This window comes from Oncorhynchus kisutch, unplaced genomic scaffold (assembly GCF_002021735.2).
Source record: "Oncorhynchus kisutch isolate 150728-3 unplaced genomic scaffold, Okis_V2 scaffold4043, whole genome shotgun sequence".
In the NCBI taxonomy this organism is placed as follows: Eukaryota; Metazoa; Chordata; class Actinopteri; order Salmoniformes; family Salmonidae; genus Oncorhynchus; species Oncorhynchus kisutch.
This window is the reverse complement of record NW_022265988.1, coordinates 140,860-160,000: the sequence shown is the minus strand read 5'-3', so window position 1 is coordinate 160,000 and position 19,141 is coordinate 140,860. Positions and strand designations below refer to the sequence as shown.

The window sequence follows — 19,141 nt, the reverse complement described above, 5'->3', positions numbered from 1 at the left end:
CACCTACCACACTGACCACCACCACACTGACCACCAACCACACTGACCACCTACCACACTGACCACCTACCACACTGACCACCTACCACACTGACCACCTACCACACTGACACACCTACCACACTGACCACCACCTACCACACTGACCACCACCTACCACACTGACCACCACCTACCACACTGACCACCACCTACCACACTGACCACCTACCACACTGACCACCTACCACACTGACCACCACCTACCACACTGACCACCACCTACCACACTGACCACCACCTACCACACTGACCACCACCTACCACACTGACCACCACCTACCACACTGACCACCACCTACCACACTGCACCACCTACCACACTGACCACTACCACACTGACCACCACCACACTGACCACCACCCACCACACTGACCACCACCCACCACACTGACCACCACCCACACTGACCACTGACCACCTACCACACTGACCACCACCACACTGACCACCTACCACACTGACCACCTACCACACTGACCACCTACCACACTGACCACCTACCACACTGACCACCTACCACACTGACCCACCTACCACCTACCACACTGACCACCTACCACACTGACCACCACCTACCACACTGACCACCACCTACCACACTGACCACCACCTACCACACTGACCACCACCTACCACACTGACCACCACCTACCACACTGACCACCACCTACCACACTGACCACCTACCACACTGACCACCACCTACCACACTGACCACCACCTACCACACTGACCACCACCTACCACACTGACCACCACCTACCACACTGACCACCACCTACCACACTGACCACCACCTACCACACTGACCACCACCTACCACACTGACCACCACCTACCACACTGACCACCACCACACTGACCACCACCTACCACACTGACCACCACCTACCACACTGACCACCACCTACCACACTGACCACCACCTACCACACTGACCACCACCTACCACACTGACCACCACCTACCACACTGACCACTACCACACTGACCACCACCACACTGACCACCCACCACACTGACCACCACCCACCACACTGACCACCACCCACCACACTGACCACCTACCACACTGACCACTGACCACCTACCACACTGACCACCACCACACTGACCACCACCCACACTGACCACCACCTACCACACTGACCACCACCTACCACACTGACCACCACCTACCACACTGACCACCACCTACCACACTGACCACCTACCACACTGACCACCTACCACACTGACCACCACCTACCACACTGACCACCACCTACCACACTGACCACCACCTACCACACTGACCACCACCTACCACACTGACCACCACCTACCACACTGACCACCACCTACCACACTGACCACCACCTACCACACTGACCACCACCTACCACACTGACCACCACCTACCACACTGACCACCTACCACACTGACCACCACCACCACACTGACCACCACCACCACACTGACCATCACCACACTGACCACCACCTACCACACTGACCACCACCTACCACACTGACCACTGACCACCTACCACACTGACCATCACCACACTGACCACCACCACCACACTGACCACCACCACCATACTGACCACCACCACACTGACAGTATGAGTGTGGGTTAGTTTATTTTGCTGTGAAATATTATTGTGGTGATTCTTAGTGATGAAGTTGTTGTTAATTAGACTACACTACGCGTGGTCGAGGAGGCCTCTATCTCACATACACACTCTAATCCCGTGTGTGTGTGTGTGTGTAGGTGCTGGTAAACTCCAACGGAATGGGGGATCGTGTGGTGGTGATAGCAGGGAAGGTGGAGGAGATCTCTCTACCAGAGCAGGTGGACATCATCATCTCTGAACCCATGGGATACATGCTCTTCAACGAGAGAATGCTGGAGAGTTACCTACACGCCAAGAAGTTCCTCAAACCCAACGGTGAGGAGGGAGGGGGGGAGGGATGGAAGGAGGGAGGGGGTGGAGGGATGGATGGAAGGAGGGAGGGGGGTGGAGGGATGGATGGAAGGAAGGAAGGAGGGAGGGGGGTGGAGGGAGGGATGGATGGAAGGAGAGGGAGGGAGGGAGGGAGTTTAAAGAGAATGCTGGAGAGTTACCTACACGCCAAGAAGTTCCTCAAACCCAACGGTGAGGAGGGAGGGGGGAGGGGTGGATGGAGAGAGAGAGAGAGATGGAGGGAGGGAGGGGTGGATGGATGGACGGACGGAGGGCGGGAGGAAGTTAGAGAGAATGCTGGGAGCTTCCTACATGCTGGGGAGCTTCCTACATGCCAAGAAGTTGTTAAAGCTGAGAGAGAGAGGGAGGAGGAGGTGATGGACGAGAGAGGTTGGGAGGGATAGCGGACGTGATGGATGAGGGAGGGATAGCGGACGTGATGGATGAGGGAGGGATAGAATACGTGATGGATGAGGGAGGGATAGAGGACGTGATGGATGGGAGGTGATCGATGAGGGAGGGGGTGATGGACGAGAGAGGTTGGGAGGGATAGCGGACGTGATGGATGAGGGAGGGATAACGGATGTGATGGATGAGGGAGGGATAGAATACGTGATGGATGAGGGAGGGATAGAGGACGTGATGGATGGGAGGTGATCGATGAGGGAGGGAGTGATGGACGAGAGAGGTTGGGAGGGATAGCGGACGTGATGGATGAGGGAGGGATAACGGATGTGATGGATGAGGGAGGGATGGAATACGTGATGGATGAGGGAGGGATAGAGGACGTGATGGATGGAAGGTGATCGATGAGGGAGGGAGTGATGGACGAGAGAGGTTGGGAGGGATAGCGGACGTGATGGATGAGGGAGGGATAGAGGACGTGATGGATGAGGGAGGGAGGATGAGGGAGGAATGGAGGAAGTGGTGGATGACAGAGGGAGGGAGAGGAAGTGATGGAGGGGATGAGAGAGGGAGGGATACAGGAAGTGATGGAGGGGATGAGAGAAGGGATACAGGAAGTGATGGATGAGAGAAGGAGGGATACAGCCCGATGGAGAACAGGAGATATGGAAGTAAAGAAATGGCGGGATGAGGAAATGGAATGTAAACAGGTGTATAGAGGTGTTGCCGACAGCCCTAACCCTCTCTCCTCTCCTAGGTAACATGTTCCCCACTCTAGGTGACGTCCACCTGGCTCCCTTCACAGACCAACAGTAAACAGGTGTATAGAGGTGTTGCCGATAGCCCTAACCCTCTCTCCTCTCCTAGGTAACATGTTCCCCACTCTAGGTGACGTCCACCTGGCTCCCTTCACAGACCAACAGTAAACAGGTGTATAGAGGTGTTGCCGACAGCCCTAACCCTCTCTCCTCTCCTAGGTAACATGTTCCCCACTCTAGGTGACGTCCACCTGGCTCCCTTCACAGACCAACAGTAAACAGGTGTATAGAGGTGTTGCCGACAGCCCTAACCCTCTCTCCTCTCCTAGGTAACATGTTCCCCACTCTAGGTGACGTCCACCTGGCTCCCTTCACAGACCAACAGTAAACAGGTGTATAGAGGTGTTGCCGACAGCCCTAACCCTCTCTCCTCTCCTAGGTAACATGTTCCCCACTCTAGGTGACGTCCACCTGGCTCCCTTCACAGATGAGCAGTTATACATGGAACAGTTCACCAAGGCCAACTTCTGGTGAATATCCTTTCACTTTACTTTTTACCTTCATTCAAGCTATAGTCTAACTCTTACTTATGCAACTTTCTGGTGAATCTCCTCTCACTTTACTTACTATATTATAAAGCTGCGGGGGGGGGGGGGGGGGGGGGGTTCACCAGACCTTAGTCACAACTATACAAAAATATTGAATTGTCACTACGTCAACTAACTAAAGCCACTTCCCACGGTCTCTCTCTGTTTGTCAGGTATCAGCCATCGTTCCATGGTGTTGATCTGTCATCGCTGAGAGAAGCTGCAGTAGACGAGTATTTCAGACAGCCCATTGTGGTGAGACTCTCCCCCCTCCCACCCCCACCCCACCACCTGGTTCTCATCCTCAGTTCTCTCTCCTCTCCTCTCTCTCTTATTCTAGTAGGTTCTCTCTCCCCTTCTCTCTCTCTCTCTTCTGTTAGGCTTCCCCTCCCTTCCTCTCTCTCTCTTCTGTTAGTTCTCCCTCCCTTCCTCTCTCTCTCTCTTCTGTTAGGTTCTCCCTCCCTTCCTCTCTCTCTCTCTCTCTGTTAGGTTCTCCCTCCCTTCCTCTCTCTCTCTCTCTTCTGTTAGGTTCTCCCTCCCTTCCTCTCTCTCTCTCTCTTCTGTTAGGTTCTCCCTCCCTTCCTCTCTCTCTCTCTCTTCTGTAGGTTCTCCCTCCCTTCCTCTCTCTCTCTCTCTTCTGTTAGGTTCTCCCTCCCTTCCTCTCTCTCTCTCTCTTCTGTTAGGTTCCCTCCCTTCCTCTCTCTCTCTCTCTCTTCTGTTAGGTTCTCCCTCCCTTCCTCTCTCTCTCTCTCTTCTGTTAGGTTCTCCCTCCCTTCCTCTCTCTCTCTCTCTTCTGTTAGGTTCTCCCTCCCTTCCTCTCTCTCTCTCTCTTCTGTTAGGTTCTCCCTCCCTTCCTCTCTCTCTCTCTCTTCTGTTAGGTTCTCCCTCCCTTCCTCTCTCTCTCTCTCTTCTGTTAGGTTCTCCCTCCCTTCCTCTCTCTCTCTCTCTTCTGTTAGGTTCTCCCTCCCTTCCTCTCTCTCTCTCTCTTCTGTTAGGTTCTCCCTCCCTTCCTCTCTCTCTCTCTCTCTCTCTCTTCTGTTAGGTTCTCCCTCTCTCTCTCTCTCTCTCTCTCTCTTCTGTTAGGTTCTCCCTCCCTTCCTCTCTCTCTCTCTCTCTCTCTCTTCTGTTAGGTTCTCCCTCCCTTCCTCCCTCTCTCTCTTCTGTTTAGGTTCTCCCTCTCTCTCTCTCTTCTGTTAGGTTCTCCCTCTCTCTCTCTCTTCTGTTAGGTTCTCCCCTCTCTCTCTCTTCTGTTAGGTTCTCCCTCTCTCTCTCTCTTCTGTTAGGTTCTCCCTCTCTCTCTCTCTTCTGTTAGGTTCTCCTCTCTCTCTCTCTCTTCTGTTAGGTTCTCCCTCTCTCTCTCTCTCTTCTGTTAGGTTCTCCCTCTCTCTCTCTCTCTTCTGTTAGGTTCTCCCTCTCTCTCTCTCTCTTCTGTTAGGTTCTCCCTCCCTTCCTCTCTCTCTCTCTCTTCTGTTAGGTTCTCCCTCCCTTCCTCTCTCTCTCTCTCTTCTGTTAGGTTCTCCCTCCCTTCCTCTCTCTCTCTCTCTTCTGTTAGGTTCTCCCTCCCTTCCTCCCTCTCTCTCTCTTCTGTTAGGTTCTCCCTCCCTTCCTCCCTCTCTCTCTTCTGTTAGGTTCTCCCTCCCTTCCTCCCTCTCTCTCTTCTGTTAGGTTCTCCCTCCCTTCCTCCCTCTCTCTCTTCTGTTAAAAACTATATACATACAGTTGAAGTCAGAAGTTTACATACACCTTAGCCAAATACATTTTCACAACACCTGACATTTAATCCTAGTAAAAATTCCCTGTCTTAGGTCAGTTAGGATCACCACTTTATTTTAAGAATGTGAAATGTTAGAATAATAGTAGAGAATTATTTATTTCAGCTTTTATTTCTTTCATCACATTCCCAGTGGGTCAGAAGTTTACATACACTCAATTAGTATTTGGTAGCATTGCCTTTAAATTGTTTAACTTGGGTCAAACATTTCGGCCCATTCCTCCTGACAAAAGCTGGTGTAACTGAGTCAGGTTTGTAGACCTCCTTGCTCGCACACACTTTTTCAGTTCTGCCCACAAATGTTCTGTAGGATTGAAATCAGGGCTTTGTGATGGCCACTCTAATACCTTGACTTGGTTGTCCTTAAGCCATTTTGCCACAACTTTGGAAGTATGCTTGGGGTCATTGTCCATTTGGAAGACCCATTTGCGACCAAGTTTTAACTTCCTGGCTGATCTCTTGAGATGTTGCTTCAATATATCCACGTAACTTCCATCCTCATGATGCCATCTATTTTGTGAAGTACACCAGTCTCTCCTGCAGCAAAGCACCCCCACTACATGATGCTGCCACCCCCATGCTTCATGTTGGGATGGTGTTCTTCGGCTTGCAAGCCTCCCCCTTTTTCCTCCAAACATAACGATGGTCATTATGGCCAAACAGTTCTATTTTTGTTTCATCAGACCAGAGGACATTTCTCCAAAAAGTACGATCTTTGTCCCCATGTGCAATTGCAAACCGTAGTCTGGCTTTTTTATGGCGGTTTTGGAGCAGTGACTCCTTCCTTGTTGAGCGGCCTTTCAGGTTATGTCGATATAGGACTCGTTTTACTGTGGATATAGATACTTTTGTACCTGTTTCCTCCAGCATCTTCACAGGGTCCTTTACTGTTGTTCTGGGATTGATTTGCACTTTTCGCACCAAAGTACTTTCATCTCTAGGAGACAGAACGCGTCTCCTTCCTGAGCGGTATGATGGCCGCGTGGTCCCATAATGTTTATACCTGCGTACTATTGTTTGTACAGATGAACCTGGTACCTTCAGGTGTTTGGAAATTGTTCCCAAGGATGAACCAGACTTGTGGAGGTCTACATATTGTTTTCTGAGGTCTTGGCTGATTTCTTTTGATTTTCCCCTGATGTCAAGCAAAGAGGCACTGAGTTTGAAGGTAGGCCCTGAAATACATCCACAGGTACACCTCGAATTGACTCAAATGATGTCAATTAGCCTATCAGAAGCTTCTAAAGACATGACATAATTTTCTGGAATTTTCCAAGCTGTTTAAAGGCACAGTCAACTTAGTGTTTGTAAAGTTCTGACCCACTGGAATTGTGATACAGTGAAATAATCTGTCTGTAAACAATTGTTGGGAAAATTACTTGTCTCATGCACAAAGTATATGTCCTCATCGACTTCCCAAAACTATAGTTTATTAAACAAGAAATTTGCAGAGTGGTCGAAAAACTAGTTTTAATGACTCCAACCTAAGTGTATGTAAACTTCCGACTTCAACTGTATATCTCTATCAATCTAATACAGAAATGTAATGATCTCTGTCTCTGTCTGTCTCTCTGTCTCTGTCTGTCTCTCTCTCTCAGGACACCTTTGATATCCGTATCCTCATGTCCAAGTCTGTCAAATACACTGTCAACTTCCTGGACGCGAAAGAGGGGGATCTGCACAGGTGAGTCCATCGCCTCCTCTCTCCGTCTGGGGCAGGTATTTGGAGAGCTCTCCTCCTGGGGCCTGTAGTATTTAGAGAGCTCTCCTTCTGGGGCCTGTAGTATTTAGAGAGCTCTCCTTCTGGGGGTGTAGTATTTAGAGAGCTCTGCTTCTGGGGGTGTAGTATTTAGAGAGATCTCCTTCTGGGGCCTGTAGTATTTAGAGAGCTCTCCTTCTGGGGGTGTAGTATTTAGAGAGCTCTGCTTCTGGGGGTGTAGTATTTAGAGAGATCTCCTTCTGGGGCCTGTAGTATTTAGAGAGATCTCTTTCTGGGGCCTGTAGTATTTAGAGAGATCTCCTTCTGGGGCCTGTAGTATTTAGAGAGATCTCCTTCTGGGGCCTGTAGTATTTAGAGAGATCTCCTTCTGGGGCCTGTAGTATTTAGAGAGATCTCCTTCTGGGGCCTGTAGTATTTAGAGAGATCTCCTTCTGGGGCCTGTAGTATTTAGAGAGATCTCCTTCTTCAGAAAGAGACTTGGAGTAGGAATGCTGATCCAGGATCAATTTAGCCTATTTTTAGATGATAATGAATGGACAGGGGTGCTGATCCTAGATCAGCACTCTGAGACTGGTTATGAATCCAGGGCCTGATGTTGTGTTTAGTCTGAGGGTTGTGGTGACTGAGGTTACTGCTGAGAGTTTAGTCCACTTAAACTTCTCTCATCTCTCTCCCCTCTCTTCTCTCTCTCCCTTCTCTCTCTCCCCTCTCTTCTCTCTCTCCCTCCTCTCTTCTCTCTTCTCTCTCTCCCTTCTCTCTCTCCCTCCTCTCTTCTCTCTCTCCCTTCTCTCTCTCCCCTCTCTCTCTCCCCTCTCTTCTCTCTCTCCCCTCTCTCTCTCCCCTCTCTTCTCTCTCTCCCTTCTCTCTTCTCTCTCTCCCTTCTCTCTTCTCTCTCTCCCTTCTCTCTTCTCTCTCTCCCTTCTCTCTTCTCTCTCTCCCTTCTTTCTTCTCTCTCTCCCTCCTCTCTCTCCCCTCTTCTCTCTCTCCCTCCTCTCTTCTCTCTCTCCCTTCTCTCCCTCCCCTCTCTTCTCTCTCTCCCTCCTCTCTTCTCTCTCTCCCTTCTCTCTCTCCCCTCTTCTCTCTCTCTCTTCTCTCTCTTCTCTCTCTCCCTTCTCTCCCCTCTCTCTCTCCTCTCCTCTCTCTCAGGATGGAGATTCCCTTTAAGTTCCACATGATGACGTCAGGTCTGGTCCATGGTCTGGCCTTCTGGTTTGACGTGGCTTTCATCGGCTCAGCGTGAGTCCCCTGTGTGTGTTGTGTAAACTCTTGTCAGTCTTGATTGACCTGCTTTCCTTCATCTTTTGTGTGTGTGTGTCCATCTGTGTGTGTGTGCATCTGTGTGTGTGTGTGTGTGTGTCCATCTGTGTGTGTGTGTGTGTGGGTCCATCTGAATGTGTGTGGGTCCATCTACAGTGGGGCAAAAAAGTATTTAGTCAGCCACCAATTGTGCAAGTTCTCCCACTTAAAAAGATGAGGCCTGTAATTTTCATCATAGGTACACTTCAACTATGACAGACAAAATGAGAGAAAAAAAATCCAGAAAAATCACATTGTAGGATTTTTTTATGAATTGATTTGCAAATTATGGTGGAAAGTAAGTATTTGGTCACCTACAAACAAGCAAGATTCCTCTTATTTAAGAGGCTCCTCTGTCCTCCACTCGTTACCTGTATTAATGGCACCTGTTTGAACTTGTTATCAGTATAAAAGACACCTCAAACAGTCACACTCCAAACTCCACTATGGCCAAGACCAAAGAGCTGTCAAAGGACACTCCCTTTTTTGCCCCACTGTAACTGTCTGTGTGTGTGTGTCCATCTGTGTGTTTATCTAACTGTGTGTGGGTCCATCTAACTGTGTGTGGGTCCATCTAACTGTGTGTGGGTCCATCTAACTGTGTGTGGGTCCATCTAACTGTGTGTGGGTCCATCTAACTGTGTGTGGGTCCATCTAACTGTGTGTGTGTGGGTCCATCTAACTGTGTGTGTGTGGGTCCATCTAACTGTCTGTGTGTGTGGGTCCATCTAACTGTCTGTGTGTGTGGGTCCATCTAACTGTCTGTGTGTGTGGGTCCATCTAACTGTCTGTGTGTGTGGGTCCATCTAACTGTCTGTGTGTGTGGGTCCATCTAACTGTCTGTGTGTGTGGGTCCATCTAACTGTCTGTGTGTGTGGGTCCATCTAACTGTCTGTGTGTGTGGATCCATCTAACTGTCTGTGTGTGTGGGTCCATCTAACTGTCTGTGTGTGTGGGTCCATCTAACTGTCTGTGTGTGTGGGTCCATCTAACTGTCTGTGTGTGTGGGTCCATCTAACTGTCTGTGTGTGTGGGTCCATCTAACTGTCTGTGTGTGTGGGTCCATCTAACTGTCTGTGTGTGTGGGTCCATTTAACTGTCTGTGTGTGTGGGTCCATTTAACTGTGTGGGTCCATTTAACTGTGTGGGTCCATTTAACTGTGTGGGTCCATCTAACTGTGTGGGTCCATCTAACTGTGTGTGTGTGGGTCCATCTAACTGTGTGTTTATCTAACTGTGTCCAGGGTAACAGTGTGGCTCTCCACCTCTCCTACGGAGCCTCTGACCCACTGGTACCAGGTCCGCTGTCTGCTCCAGTCCCCTCTCTTCACCAAGGCAGGAGACACCCTGTCTGGCACTGCAACACTCATCGCTAACAAGAGGTGAGACACACACACACACACACCTCCGGGTAACTTTACCACACAAACACACACACACACACACACACACACACCCCCGGGTAACTTTACCACTCACACACCTAAACAGGTCACACACACACACACCTAAACAGGTCACACACACACACACCTAAACAGGTCACACACACACACACCTAAACAGGTCACACACACACACACCTAAACAGGTCACACACACACACACCTAAACAGGTCACACACACACACACCTAAACAGGTCTCACACACACACACACCTAAACAGGTCACACACACACACACACACACCTAAACAGGTCACACACACCTAAACAGGTCACACACACACACACACACACACACCTAAACAGGTCACACACACCTAAACAGGTCACACACACACCCCCGGGTAACTTTACCACTCACACACCTAAACAGGTCACACACACACCCCCGGGTAACTTTACCACTCACACACCTAAACAGGTCACACACACACACACCCCCGGGTAACTTTACCACTCACACACCTAAACAGGTCACACCCACCTGCACACCTAAACAGGTCACACCCACCTTCACACCTAAACAGGTGACTACCACACTGAACACACACACACCTGCCAAGGTACCCCCTTAAAGGATTCATCTGACCTGTGCTCCCAGACAGAGCTATGACATCAGTATGGTGGCCCAGGTGGACCAGACCGGAAGCAAGTCTAGCAACCTGCTGGATCTCAAGAACCCCTTCTTCAGGTCAGAGGCACTCTCTATCCCTCTTCTCTCCTCTCTCTCTCTCTACCCCTCTTCTCTCCTCTCTCTCTCTACCCCTCTCCTCTCTCTCTCTACCCCTCTCCTCTCTCTCTCTACCCCTCTTCTCTCCTCTCTCTCTATCCCTCTTCTCTCCTCTCTCTCTCTCTATCCCTCTTCTCTCCTCTCTCTCTCTATCCCTCTTCTCTCCTCTCTCTCTATCCCTCTTCTCTCTTCTCTCCTCTCTCTCTATCCCTCTTCTCTCTTCTCTCCTCTCTCTCTCTCTCTATCCCTCTTCTCTCTCTCTCTATCCCTCTTCTCTCTTCTCTCTCTCTATCCCTCTTCTCTCCTCTCTCTCTCTCTATCCCTCTTCTCTCCTCTCTCTCTCTCTATCCCTCTTCTCTCCTCTCTCTCTCTCTCTCTATCCCTCTTCTCTCCTCTCTCTCTCTCTCTCTCTATCCCTCTTCTCTCCTCTCTCTCTCTCTCTCTCTATCCCTCTTCTCCTCTCTCTCTCTCTCTCTCTCTCTATCCCTCTTCTCTCCTCTCTCTCTCTCTCTCTCTCTCTATCCCTCTTCTCTCCTCTCTCTCTCTCTCTCTATCCCTCTTCTCTCCTCTCTCTCTCTCTCTCTATCCCTCTTCTCTCCTCTCTCTCTCTCTATCCCTCTTCTCTCCTCTCTCTCTCTCTACCCCTCTTCTCTCCTCTCTCTCTCTCTACCCCTCTTCTCTCCTCTCTCTCTCTACCCCTCTTCTCTCCTCTCTCTCTCTATCCCTCTTCTCTCCTCTCTCTCTCTCTCTCTCTCTATCTCTCCTCTCTCTCTCTCTCTCTCTCTATCTCTCCTCTCTCTCTCTCTCTCTCTCTATCCCTCTTCTCTCCTCTCTCTCTCTCTACCCCTCTTCTCTCCTCTCTCTCTCTCTACCCCTCTTCTCTCCTCTCTCTCTCTACCCCTCTTCTCTCCTCTCTCTCTCTCTATCCCTCTTCTCTCTTCTCTCCTCTCTCTCTATCCCTCTTCTCTCTTCTCTCCTCTCTCTCTATCCCTCTTCTCTCTTCTCTCCTCTCTCTCTCTCTCTCTCTCTATCCCTCTTCTCTCTCTCTCTATCCCTCTTCTCTCCTCTCTCTCTCTCTATCCCTCTTCTCTCCTCTCTCTCTCTCTATCCCTCTTCTCTCCTCTCTCTCTCTCTCTATCCCTCTTCTCTCCTCTCTCTCTCTCTCTATCCCTCTTCTCTCCTCTCTCTCTCTCTATCCCTCTTCTCTCCTCTCTCTCTCTCTATCCCTCTTCTCTCCTCTCTCTCTCTCTACCCCTCTTCTCTCCTCTCTCTCTCTACCCCTCTTCTCTCCTCTCTCTCTCTCTACCCCTCTTCTCTCCTCTCTCTCTCTCTCTACCCCTCTTCTCTCCTCTCTCTCTCTCTCTATCCCTCTTCTCTCCTCTCTCTCTCTCTCTATCCCTCTTCTCTCCTCTCTCTCTCTATCCCTCTTCTCTCCTCTCTCTCTCTACCCCTCTTCTCTCCTCTCTCTCTCTCTACCCCTCTTCTCTCCTCTCTCTCTCTCTACCCCTCTTCTCTCCTCTCTCTCTCTCTACCCCTCTTCTCTCCTCTCTCTCTCTCTACCCCTCTTCTCTCCTCTCTCTCTTTCTGTCATTTCTTCAGGTCAGCACAGCATGGACATTCTAGCATTTCCTTGTTTTCTCTTTCCTTTTACAATTCTTCTTCCTCCCTCTCTCTCTCCTTCCTTCTCTTTCCCTTTCTATCCCTTCTGTTGTTCCTAAAGCTGTAGTTTATCTGCTATCTATCTTCCTCTTTATCATGATCTCAAACCTCTTTCCCTGCTAGACACGTTAAAGTCCTCTGTATGTGACCTACTGTCCCTGAGCTTGCCTCCCTCTGATTGGTTGATTGTGTGTTCCGCAGGTACACAGGCAGCACGTCAGCCCCGCCCCCAGGCTCTCACTACTCCTCCCCCTCAGAGAACATGTGGAGCAATGGAGGAGTCTACAACATGAACCAGGGTACGTACGCACACACACACACACACGGCATTAATCAGGTACTACACACATATAGATCTATACACACACACGGCATTAATCAGGTACTACACACACCACACACATATAGATCTATACACACACACACACAGCATTAATCAGGTACTACACACACCACACATATAGATCTATACACACACACACACATGGCATTAATAAGGTACTATACACACACACACACACACACACACACACACACACACACACACAGCATTAATCAGGTACTACACACACCACACACATATAGATCTATACACACACCCGGCATTAATCAGGTACTACACACACCACACACATATAGATCTATACACACACACAGCATTAATCAGGTACTACACACATATAGATCTATACACACACAGACAGGTGAATACAGAAGTGTCTTTGCTGTTGTTAATGTGTCTCTCTGTCTATCAGGAGGGATGCCTGCCGTGTATGACCTCAGTACGGTCATCGGTGGCGGGGGCTCCACCGTGTCTCACAACAATCTCATCCCTCTTGGTACGCTGTGTGTGTGTGACTGACCAATCCCTACCCTCCTTTCTGTTCTGTATAGCCCTCAAATTCAAATCTGAATCTCCAAGCCAGTTTCACTGCTTTTTAAAAATGAATCCCTTCTAATCAGGGACTGATTTCCACCTGGGAGACCAGGTGGGTGTAATGAATAATCAGGTAGAAAACCCAGCAGTAGTCTAGACGTTCCAGAGACTGATTTCCACCTGGGAGACCAGGTGGGTGTAATGAATAATCAGGTAGAAAACCCAGCAGTAGTCTAGACGTTACAACATACTGGAAATGTTCCCCACGTTTTCCAGAAATTCCAGTTAGAATATTCCTGGAAGTCCGTTATTCGTCCTACCAGGATTTGTGGAAAGGTTGTTAAAGTCAGTGGGATGTTGAAACCCTGACTGTGTGTAATGTCAGGTGGAAAGGTTGTTAAAGTCAGTGGGATGTTGAAACCCTGACTGTGTGTAATGTCAGGTGGAAAGGTTGTTAAAGTCAGTGGGATGTTGAAACCCTGACTGTGTGTAATGTCAGGTGTGTGTATCTATATGTTGGCCTCCAGCTGTATCTGGAGCTGACCTTCTGTATACTCGCTGTGTTTTCTTGTTCCAAATCAAATGTGCCATTTTGTAAATTATCCCCTCTCTGTGTGTGTGTGTGTGTGTGTGTGTGCGCGCGCGCTTGCACGTGTGTGTGTGTGTGTGGACAGTGAACACAGGGGTAGTGAACCATACATCTTCTAGAGTTGGGTCTATCATGAGTACAGGCGTGGGCCAGGGTGAGTGAGTGTGTCGCCATGGTTACAGAGCTACAGCTGTTTACTGTTGCTAATGTTGTAGTCTTGTCCACAGTTCAGTTAGTGTATGGTCTCACATTTAGTTGTTTTAATGTGGTAGTCTTGTCCACAGGTCAGTTAGTGTATGGTCTCACATTTAGTTGTTTTAATGTTGTAGTCTTGTCCACAGGTCAGTTAGTGTATGGTCTCACATTTAGTTGTTTTAATGTTGTAGTCTTGTCCACAGTTCAGTTAGTGTATGGTCTCACATTTAGTTGTTTTAATGTTGTAGTCTTGTCCACAGGTCAGTTAGTGTATGGTCTCACATTTAGTTGTTTTAATGTTGTAGTCTTGTCCACAGGTCAGTTAGTGTATGGTCTCACATTTAGTTGTTTTAATGTTGTAGTCTTGTCCACAGGTCAGTTAGTGTATGGTCTCACATTTAGTTGTTTTAATGTTGTAGTCTTGTCCACAGGTCAGTTAGTGTATGGTCTCGCATTTAGTTGTTTTAATGTTGTAGTCTTGTCCACAGGTCAGTTAGTGTATGGTCTCACATTTAGTTGTTTTAATGTTGTAGTCTTGTCCACAGGTCAGTTAGTGTATGGTCTCACATTTAGTTGTTTTAATGTTGTAGTCTTGTCCACAGGTCAGTTAGTGTATGGTCTCACATTTAGTTGTTTTAATGTTGTAGTCTTGTCCACAGGTCAGTTAGTGTATGGTCTCGCATTTAGTTGTTTTAATGTTGTAGTCTTGTCCACAGGTCAGTTAGTGTATGGTCTCGCATTTAGTTGTTTTAATGTTGTAGTCTTGTCCACAGGTCAGTTAGTGTATGGTCTCACATTTAGTTGTTTTAATGTTGTAGTCTTGTCCACAGGTCAGTTAGTGTATGGTCTCACATTTAGTTGTTTTAATGTTGTAGTCTTGTCCACAGGTCAGTTAGTGTATGGTCTCACATTTAGTTGTTTTAATGTTGTAGTCTTGTCCACAGGTCAGTTAGTGTATGGTCTCGCATTTAGTTGTTTTAATGTTGTAGTCTTGTCCACAGGTCAGTTAGTGTATGGTCTCGCATTTAGTTGTTTTAATGTTGTAGTCTTGTCCACAGGTCAGTTAGTGTATGGTCTCACATTTAGTTGTTTTAATGTTGTAGTCTTGTCCACAGGTCAGTTAGTGTATGGTCTCGCATTTAGTTGTTTTAATGTTGTAGTCTTGTCCACAGGTCAGTTAGTGTATGGTCTCGCATTTAGTTGTTTTAATGTTGTAGTCTTGTCCACAGGTCAGTTAGTGTATGGTCTCACATTTAGTTGTTTTAATGTTGTAGTCTTGTCCACAGGTCAGTTAGTGTATGGTCTCACATTTAGTTGTTTTAATGTTGTAGTCTTGTCCACAGGTCAGTTAGTGTATGGTCTCACATTTAGTTGTTTTAATGTTGTAGTCTTGTCCACAGGTCAGTTAGTGTATGGTCTCACATTTAGTTGTTTTAATGTTGTAGTCTTGTCCACAGGTCAGTTAGTGTATGGTCTCACATTTAGTTGTTTTAATGTTGTAGTCTTGTCCACAGGTCAGTTAGTGTATGGTCTCACATTTAGTTGTTTTAATGTTGTAGTCTTGTCCACAGGTCAGTTAGTGTATGGTCTCACATTTAGTTGTTTTAATGTTGTAGTCTTGTCCACAGGTCAGTTAGTGTATGGTCTCACATTTAGTTGTTTTAATGTTTGATTTATTTGAGATATAAAGTGCTTCCTAGTCCAGCACTAGGTTTTATCTGGGTCTGGGAAACTGCCCCGAGCTGCTCTTTGAAGACCACAATTCACTTCCTGTTTTCTCTCTTCCTCAGGAGTGACAACTGGACAATCGGGGCCCGGCAACAGTCCTCAATACCCAATCAACAACAGCCAGTTCACCATGGGCGGGCCTTCCATCTCCATGTCGTCTCCCATGGCGATGCCTAGCAACACTATGCACTACGGGAGCTAAGACCTGCCAACCGTCCGTAGCTCCCCCACCCCCCTCTTCTCTCCCTCCCTCCCTCCTCCCTCCCACACCCCCCCTCCTGGAAGGAAACCAAACTGGACTGATAATATGGACGTGCCTCTCCTCCGTTCTCTGGTTCCTGATGTCTCCGGCCCAGTCCAGAAACAACTACACACTGAAAGGGTTGGATAGGTTTAGGGCTGTCAAATGTCCAGGTTCTCCATTCTGGTTGGAGGATTTCTGATGTCCTACTTGTTCTGTCTGGACTGCAACCGTTGATGGTCTAAGTAATGTTGCCTCAACACATCCCCTTGATCTCAACACATCCCCTTGATCTCAACACATCCCCTTGATCTCAACACATCCCCTTGATCTCAACACATCCCCTTGATCTCAACACATCCCCTTGATCTCAACACATTCTGAGGCAGAGTGAAAGGTGTGTGCTTGTAACCATTCTGTTTTATGTATTCACAACCCACATAGAAACATTTAGGATCTTATGTACTTACTGTGGCTATGGGGGTTTAGAAACGTACACACACAGTTGTATTATACACACACACACAGTTGTATTATACACACACACACAGTTGTATTATATACACACACAGTTGTATTATACATATACACACACACACACAGTTGTATTATACATACACACACACACACACACAGTTTTATTATACATACACACACACACACACACACAGTTGTATTATACACACAGACAGTTGTATTATACACACAGACAGTTGTATTATACACACAGAGCCTCCTGCAGGACAGAAAGGACTTTGAGCTTCTGTGAAGTTTTATCAGTCACTCCCATCTTCCCCAGCCCGTCGCTTGTGACCCAACGTCCCGATCAATAAATTCCTGAATCCTAACCTTTCACCCAAGGTTACCTTATTCAACCGACCAATCAAAGCAAACAGTCTGAGTGTCTGACCAAACCGGCAGCTGCGAGGGAGAGAGGGTGATCCAGGTTTTAGCCAATCGGGACAGGAGATTGTCTCTGTAGGGCGGGGTTTGTAGCCGCTGTAGACTAGCCAGGGGTTCTGTTCTGTAGGGTGGGGTCTGTAGACTAGCCAGGGGTTTTATTCTGTAGGGTGCGGTCTGTAGACTAGCCAGTGGTTCTGTAGGGTGGGGTCTGTAGCCGCTGTAGACTAGCCAGGGGGTCTGTTCTGTAGGGTGGGGTCTGTAGCTGCTGTAGACTAGCCAGGGGGTCTGTTCTGTAGGGTGGGGTCTGTAGCCGCTGTAGACTAGCCAGGGGGTCTGTAGCCGCTGTAGACTAGCCAGGGATTCTGATCTGTAGGGTGGGGTCTGTAGACTAGCTAGGGGCTTTGTTATGTAGTGTGGGGTCTGTAGACTAGCCAGGGGTTCTGTAGGGTGGGGTCTGTAGACTAGCCAGGGGTTCTGTAGGGTGGGGTCTGTAGACTAGCCAGGAGTTCTGTAGGGTGGGGTCTGTAGACTAGCCAGGGGTTCTGTAGGGTGGGGTCTGTAGTCTAGCCAGGGGAGTCCTGGCACCTTACTGAATATGTCCCCTGTTGTTTAGGGTGTAATGTTTTCGCTGTTTAACAAGTGTTTATCGGGACCTGTGAGAGACGTCATGCAACCTCCTAGGAAATCCCAAATGGCTCCATATTCCCCAGTGGACTCCTTTGATTAAGGTCCCTTGGGGCTCTGGTCTACAGATGTATGCTATATAGGGCGCCATTTGGGACACTGACAGTCTCCTTGCAGACACATCATGTAGAGTGTTGGTCCCATGTTTCATCAGCTGAAATAAAAGATCCCAGCCATTTTCCATACGCACAAACATTATTTCAAATTTTGTGCACAAATTTGTTTACATCCCTGTTAGTGAGCATTTCTCATTTGCTAATCTACCTGACAGTTAAGGAATATCGAGAAGCTGATTAAACAGCATGATTGTTACACAGGTGCACCTTGTGCTGGGGGCAATTTAAAAGGCAGCTCAAAAATATGCTGTTTTTTTCACACAACACAATGCCACAGATGTCTCAAGTTGATGGAGCGTGCAATTGACATGCTGACTGCAGGAATGTTCACCAAAGCTGTTGCCAGATAATGTAATGTTAATTTCTCTACCGTAATCCACATCCAACATCATTTTATAGAATTTGGCAGTACGTCTAACCGGCCTCACTACCACAGACCACGTGTGACCACTCCAGCCCAGGACCTCCACATCTGGCTTCACTACCACAGACAAGTGTAACTACACCAGCCCAGGACCTCCACATCTGGCTTCACTACCACAGACCAGTGTAACCACACCAGCCCAGGACCTCCACATCTGGCTTCACTACCACAGACCAGTGTAACTACACCAGCCCAGGACCTCCACATCTGGCTTCTTCACCTGCGGGATCGTCTGCGGAGGAGGGGTGGTGCTGAGGAGTATTTCTGTCTGTAATAAAGCCATTTTGTGGGGTGAAACTCATTCTGATTTGCTTGGCCTGACTCCCAAGTGTGGGCCTATACCTCACCCATTGCCTAGTCATGTGAAATCCATAGATTAGGGCCTAATTTCTTTATTTCAATTGACTGATTTCCTTCTATGAACTGTAACTCAGGAAAATCTTTGAAATTATGTCATGTTGTGTTTATATAATTGCATTCCAACCTGAAGATCAGGATTGGTTGGTTGGTTGATTGGTTGGTTGGTTGATTGGTTGATTCGGGTGTAGTAACGAGCTGGAGGAGAAGTGTGACACTAATCAGGCCCCAGAGGACTGGAGATACCCATCCCTGAGATAAAGACTCAGCCCCCTACATCTTCTGTTAGGGAGATACCCATCCCTGAGATAAAGACTCAGCCCCCTACATCTTCTTCTGTTAGGGAGATACCCATCCCTGAGATAAAGACTCAGCCCCCTACATCTTCTTCTGTTTGGGAGTTACCCATCCATGAGATATAGACTCTTACATCTTCTGTTTGGGAGATACCCATCCCTGAGATATAGACTCAGTCCCCCCCTACATCTTCTGTTTGGGAGTTACCCATCCCTGAGATAAAGACTCAGCCCCCTACATCTTCTTCTGTTTGGGAGTTACCCATCCCTGAGATAAAGACTCTTACATTTTCTGTTTGGGAGATACAGGGTTTGGGGCGACAGGGTAGCCTAGTGGTTGGACTAGTAACCGGAAGGTTGCAAGTT

General features: G+C 48.2%; 1 protein-coding gene across 1 annotated transcript in view; it reads left to right on the top strand.

Moving 5' to 3' along the window:
* Positions 1-17,780, top strand: part of LOC109886673 (histone-arginine methyltransferase CARM1) — a 22,131-nt gene extending 4,351 nt beyond the window's left edge. The window contains exons 6-15 of the mRNA XM_031821998.1: positions 1,800-1,977; positions 3,595-3,685; positions 3,916-3,997; positions 7,112-7,197; positions 8,380-8,469; positions 9,774-9,911; positions 10,578-10,667; positions 12,567-12,664; positions 13,121-13,204; positions 15,817-17,780. Of these exons, the coding sequence (XP_031677858.1) occupies positions 1,800-1,977; positions 3,595-3,685; positions 3,916-3,997; positions 7,112-7,197; positions 8,380-8,469; positions 9,774-9,911; positions 10,578-10,667; positions 12,567-12,664; positions 13,121-13,204; positions 15,817-15,956 (1,077 nt within the window). The 3' untranslated portion in view covers positions 15,957-17,780. The remainder of the gene's footprint in view (positions 1-1,799; positions 1,978-3,594; positions 3,686-3,915; positions 3,998-7,111; positions 7,198-8,379; positions 8,470-9,773; positions 9,912-10,577; positions 10,668-12,566; positions 12,665-13,120; positions 13,205-15,816) is intronic.
* Positions 17,781-19,141: the final 1,361 nt, after the last annotated feature.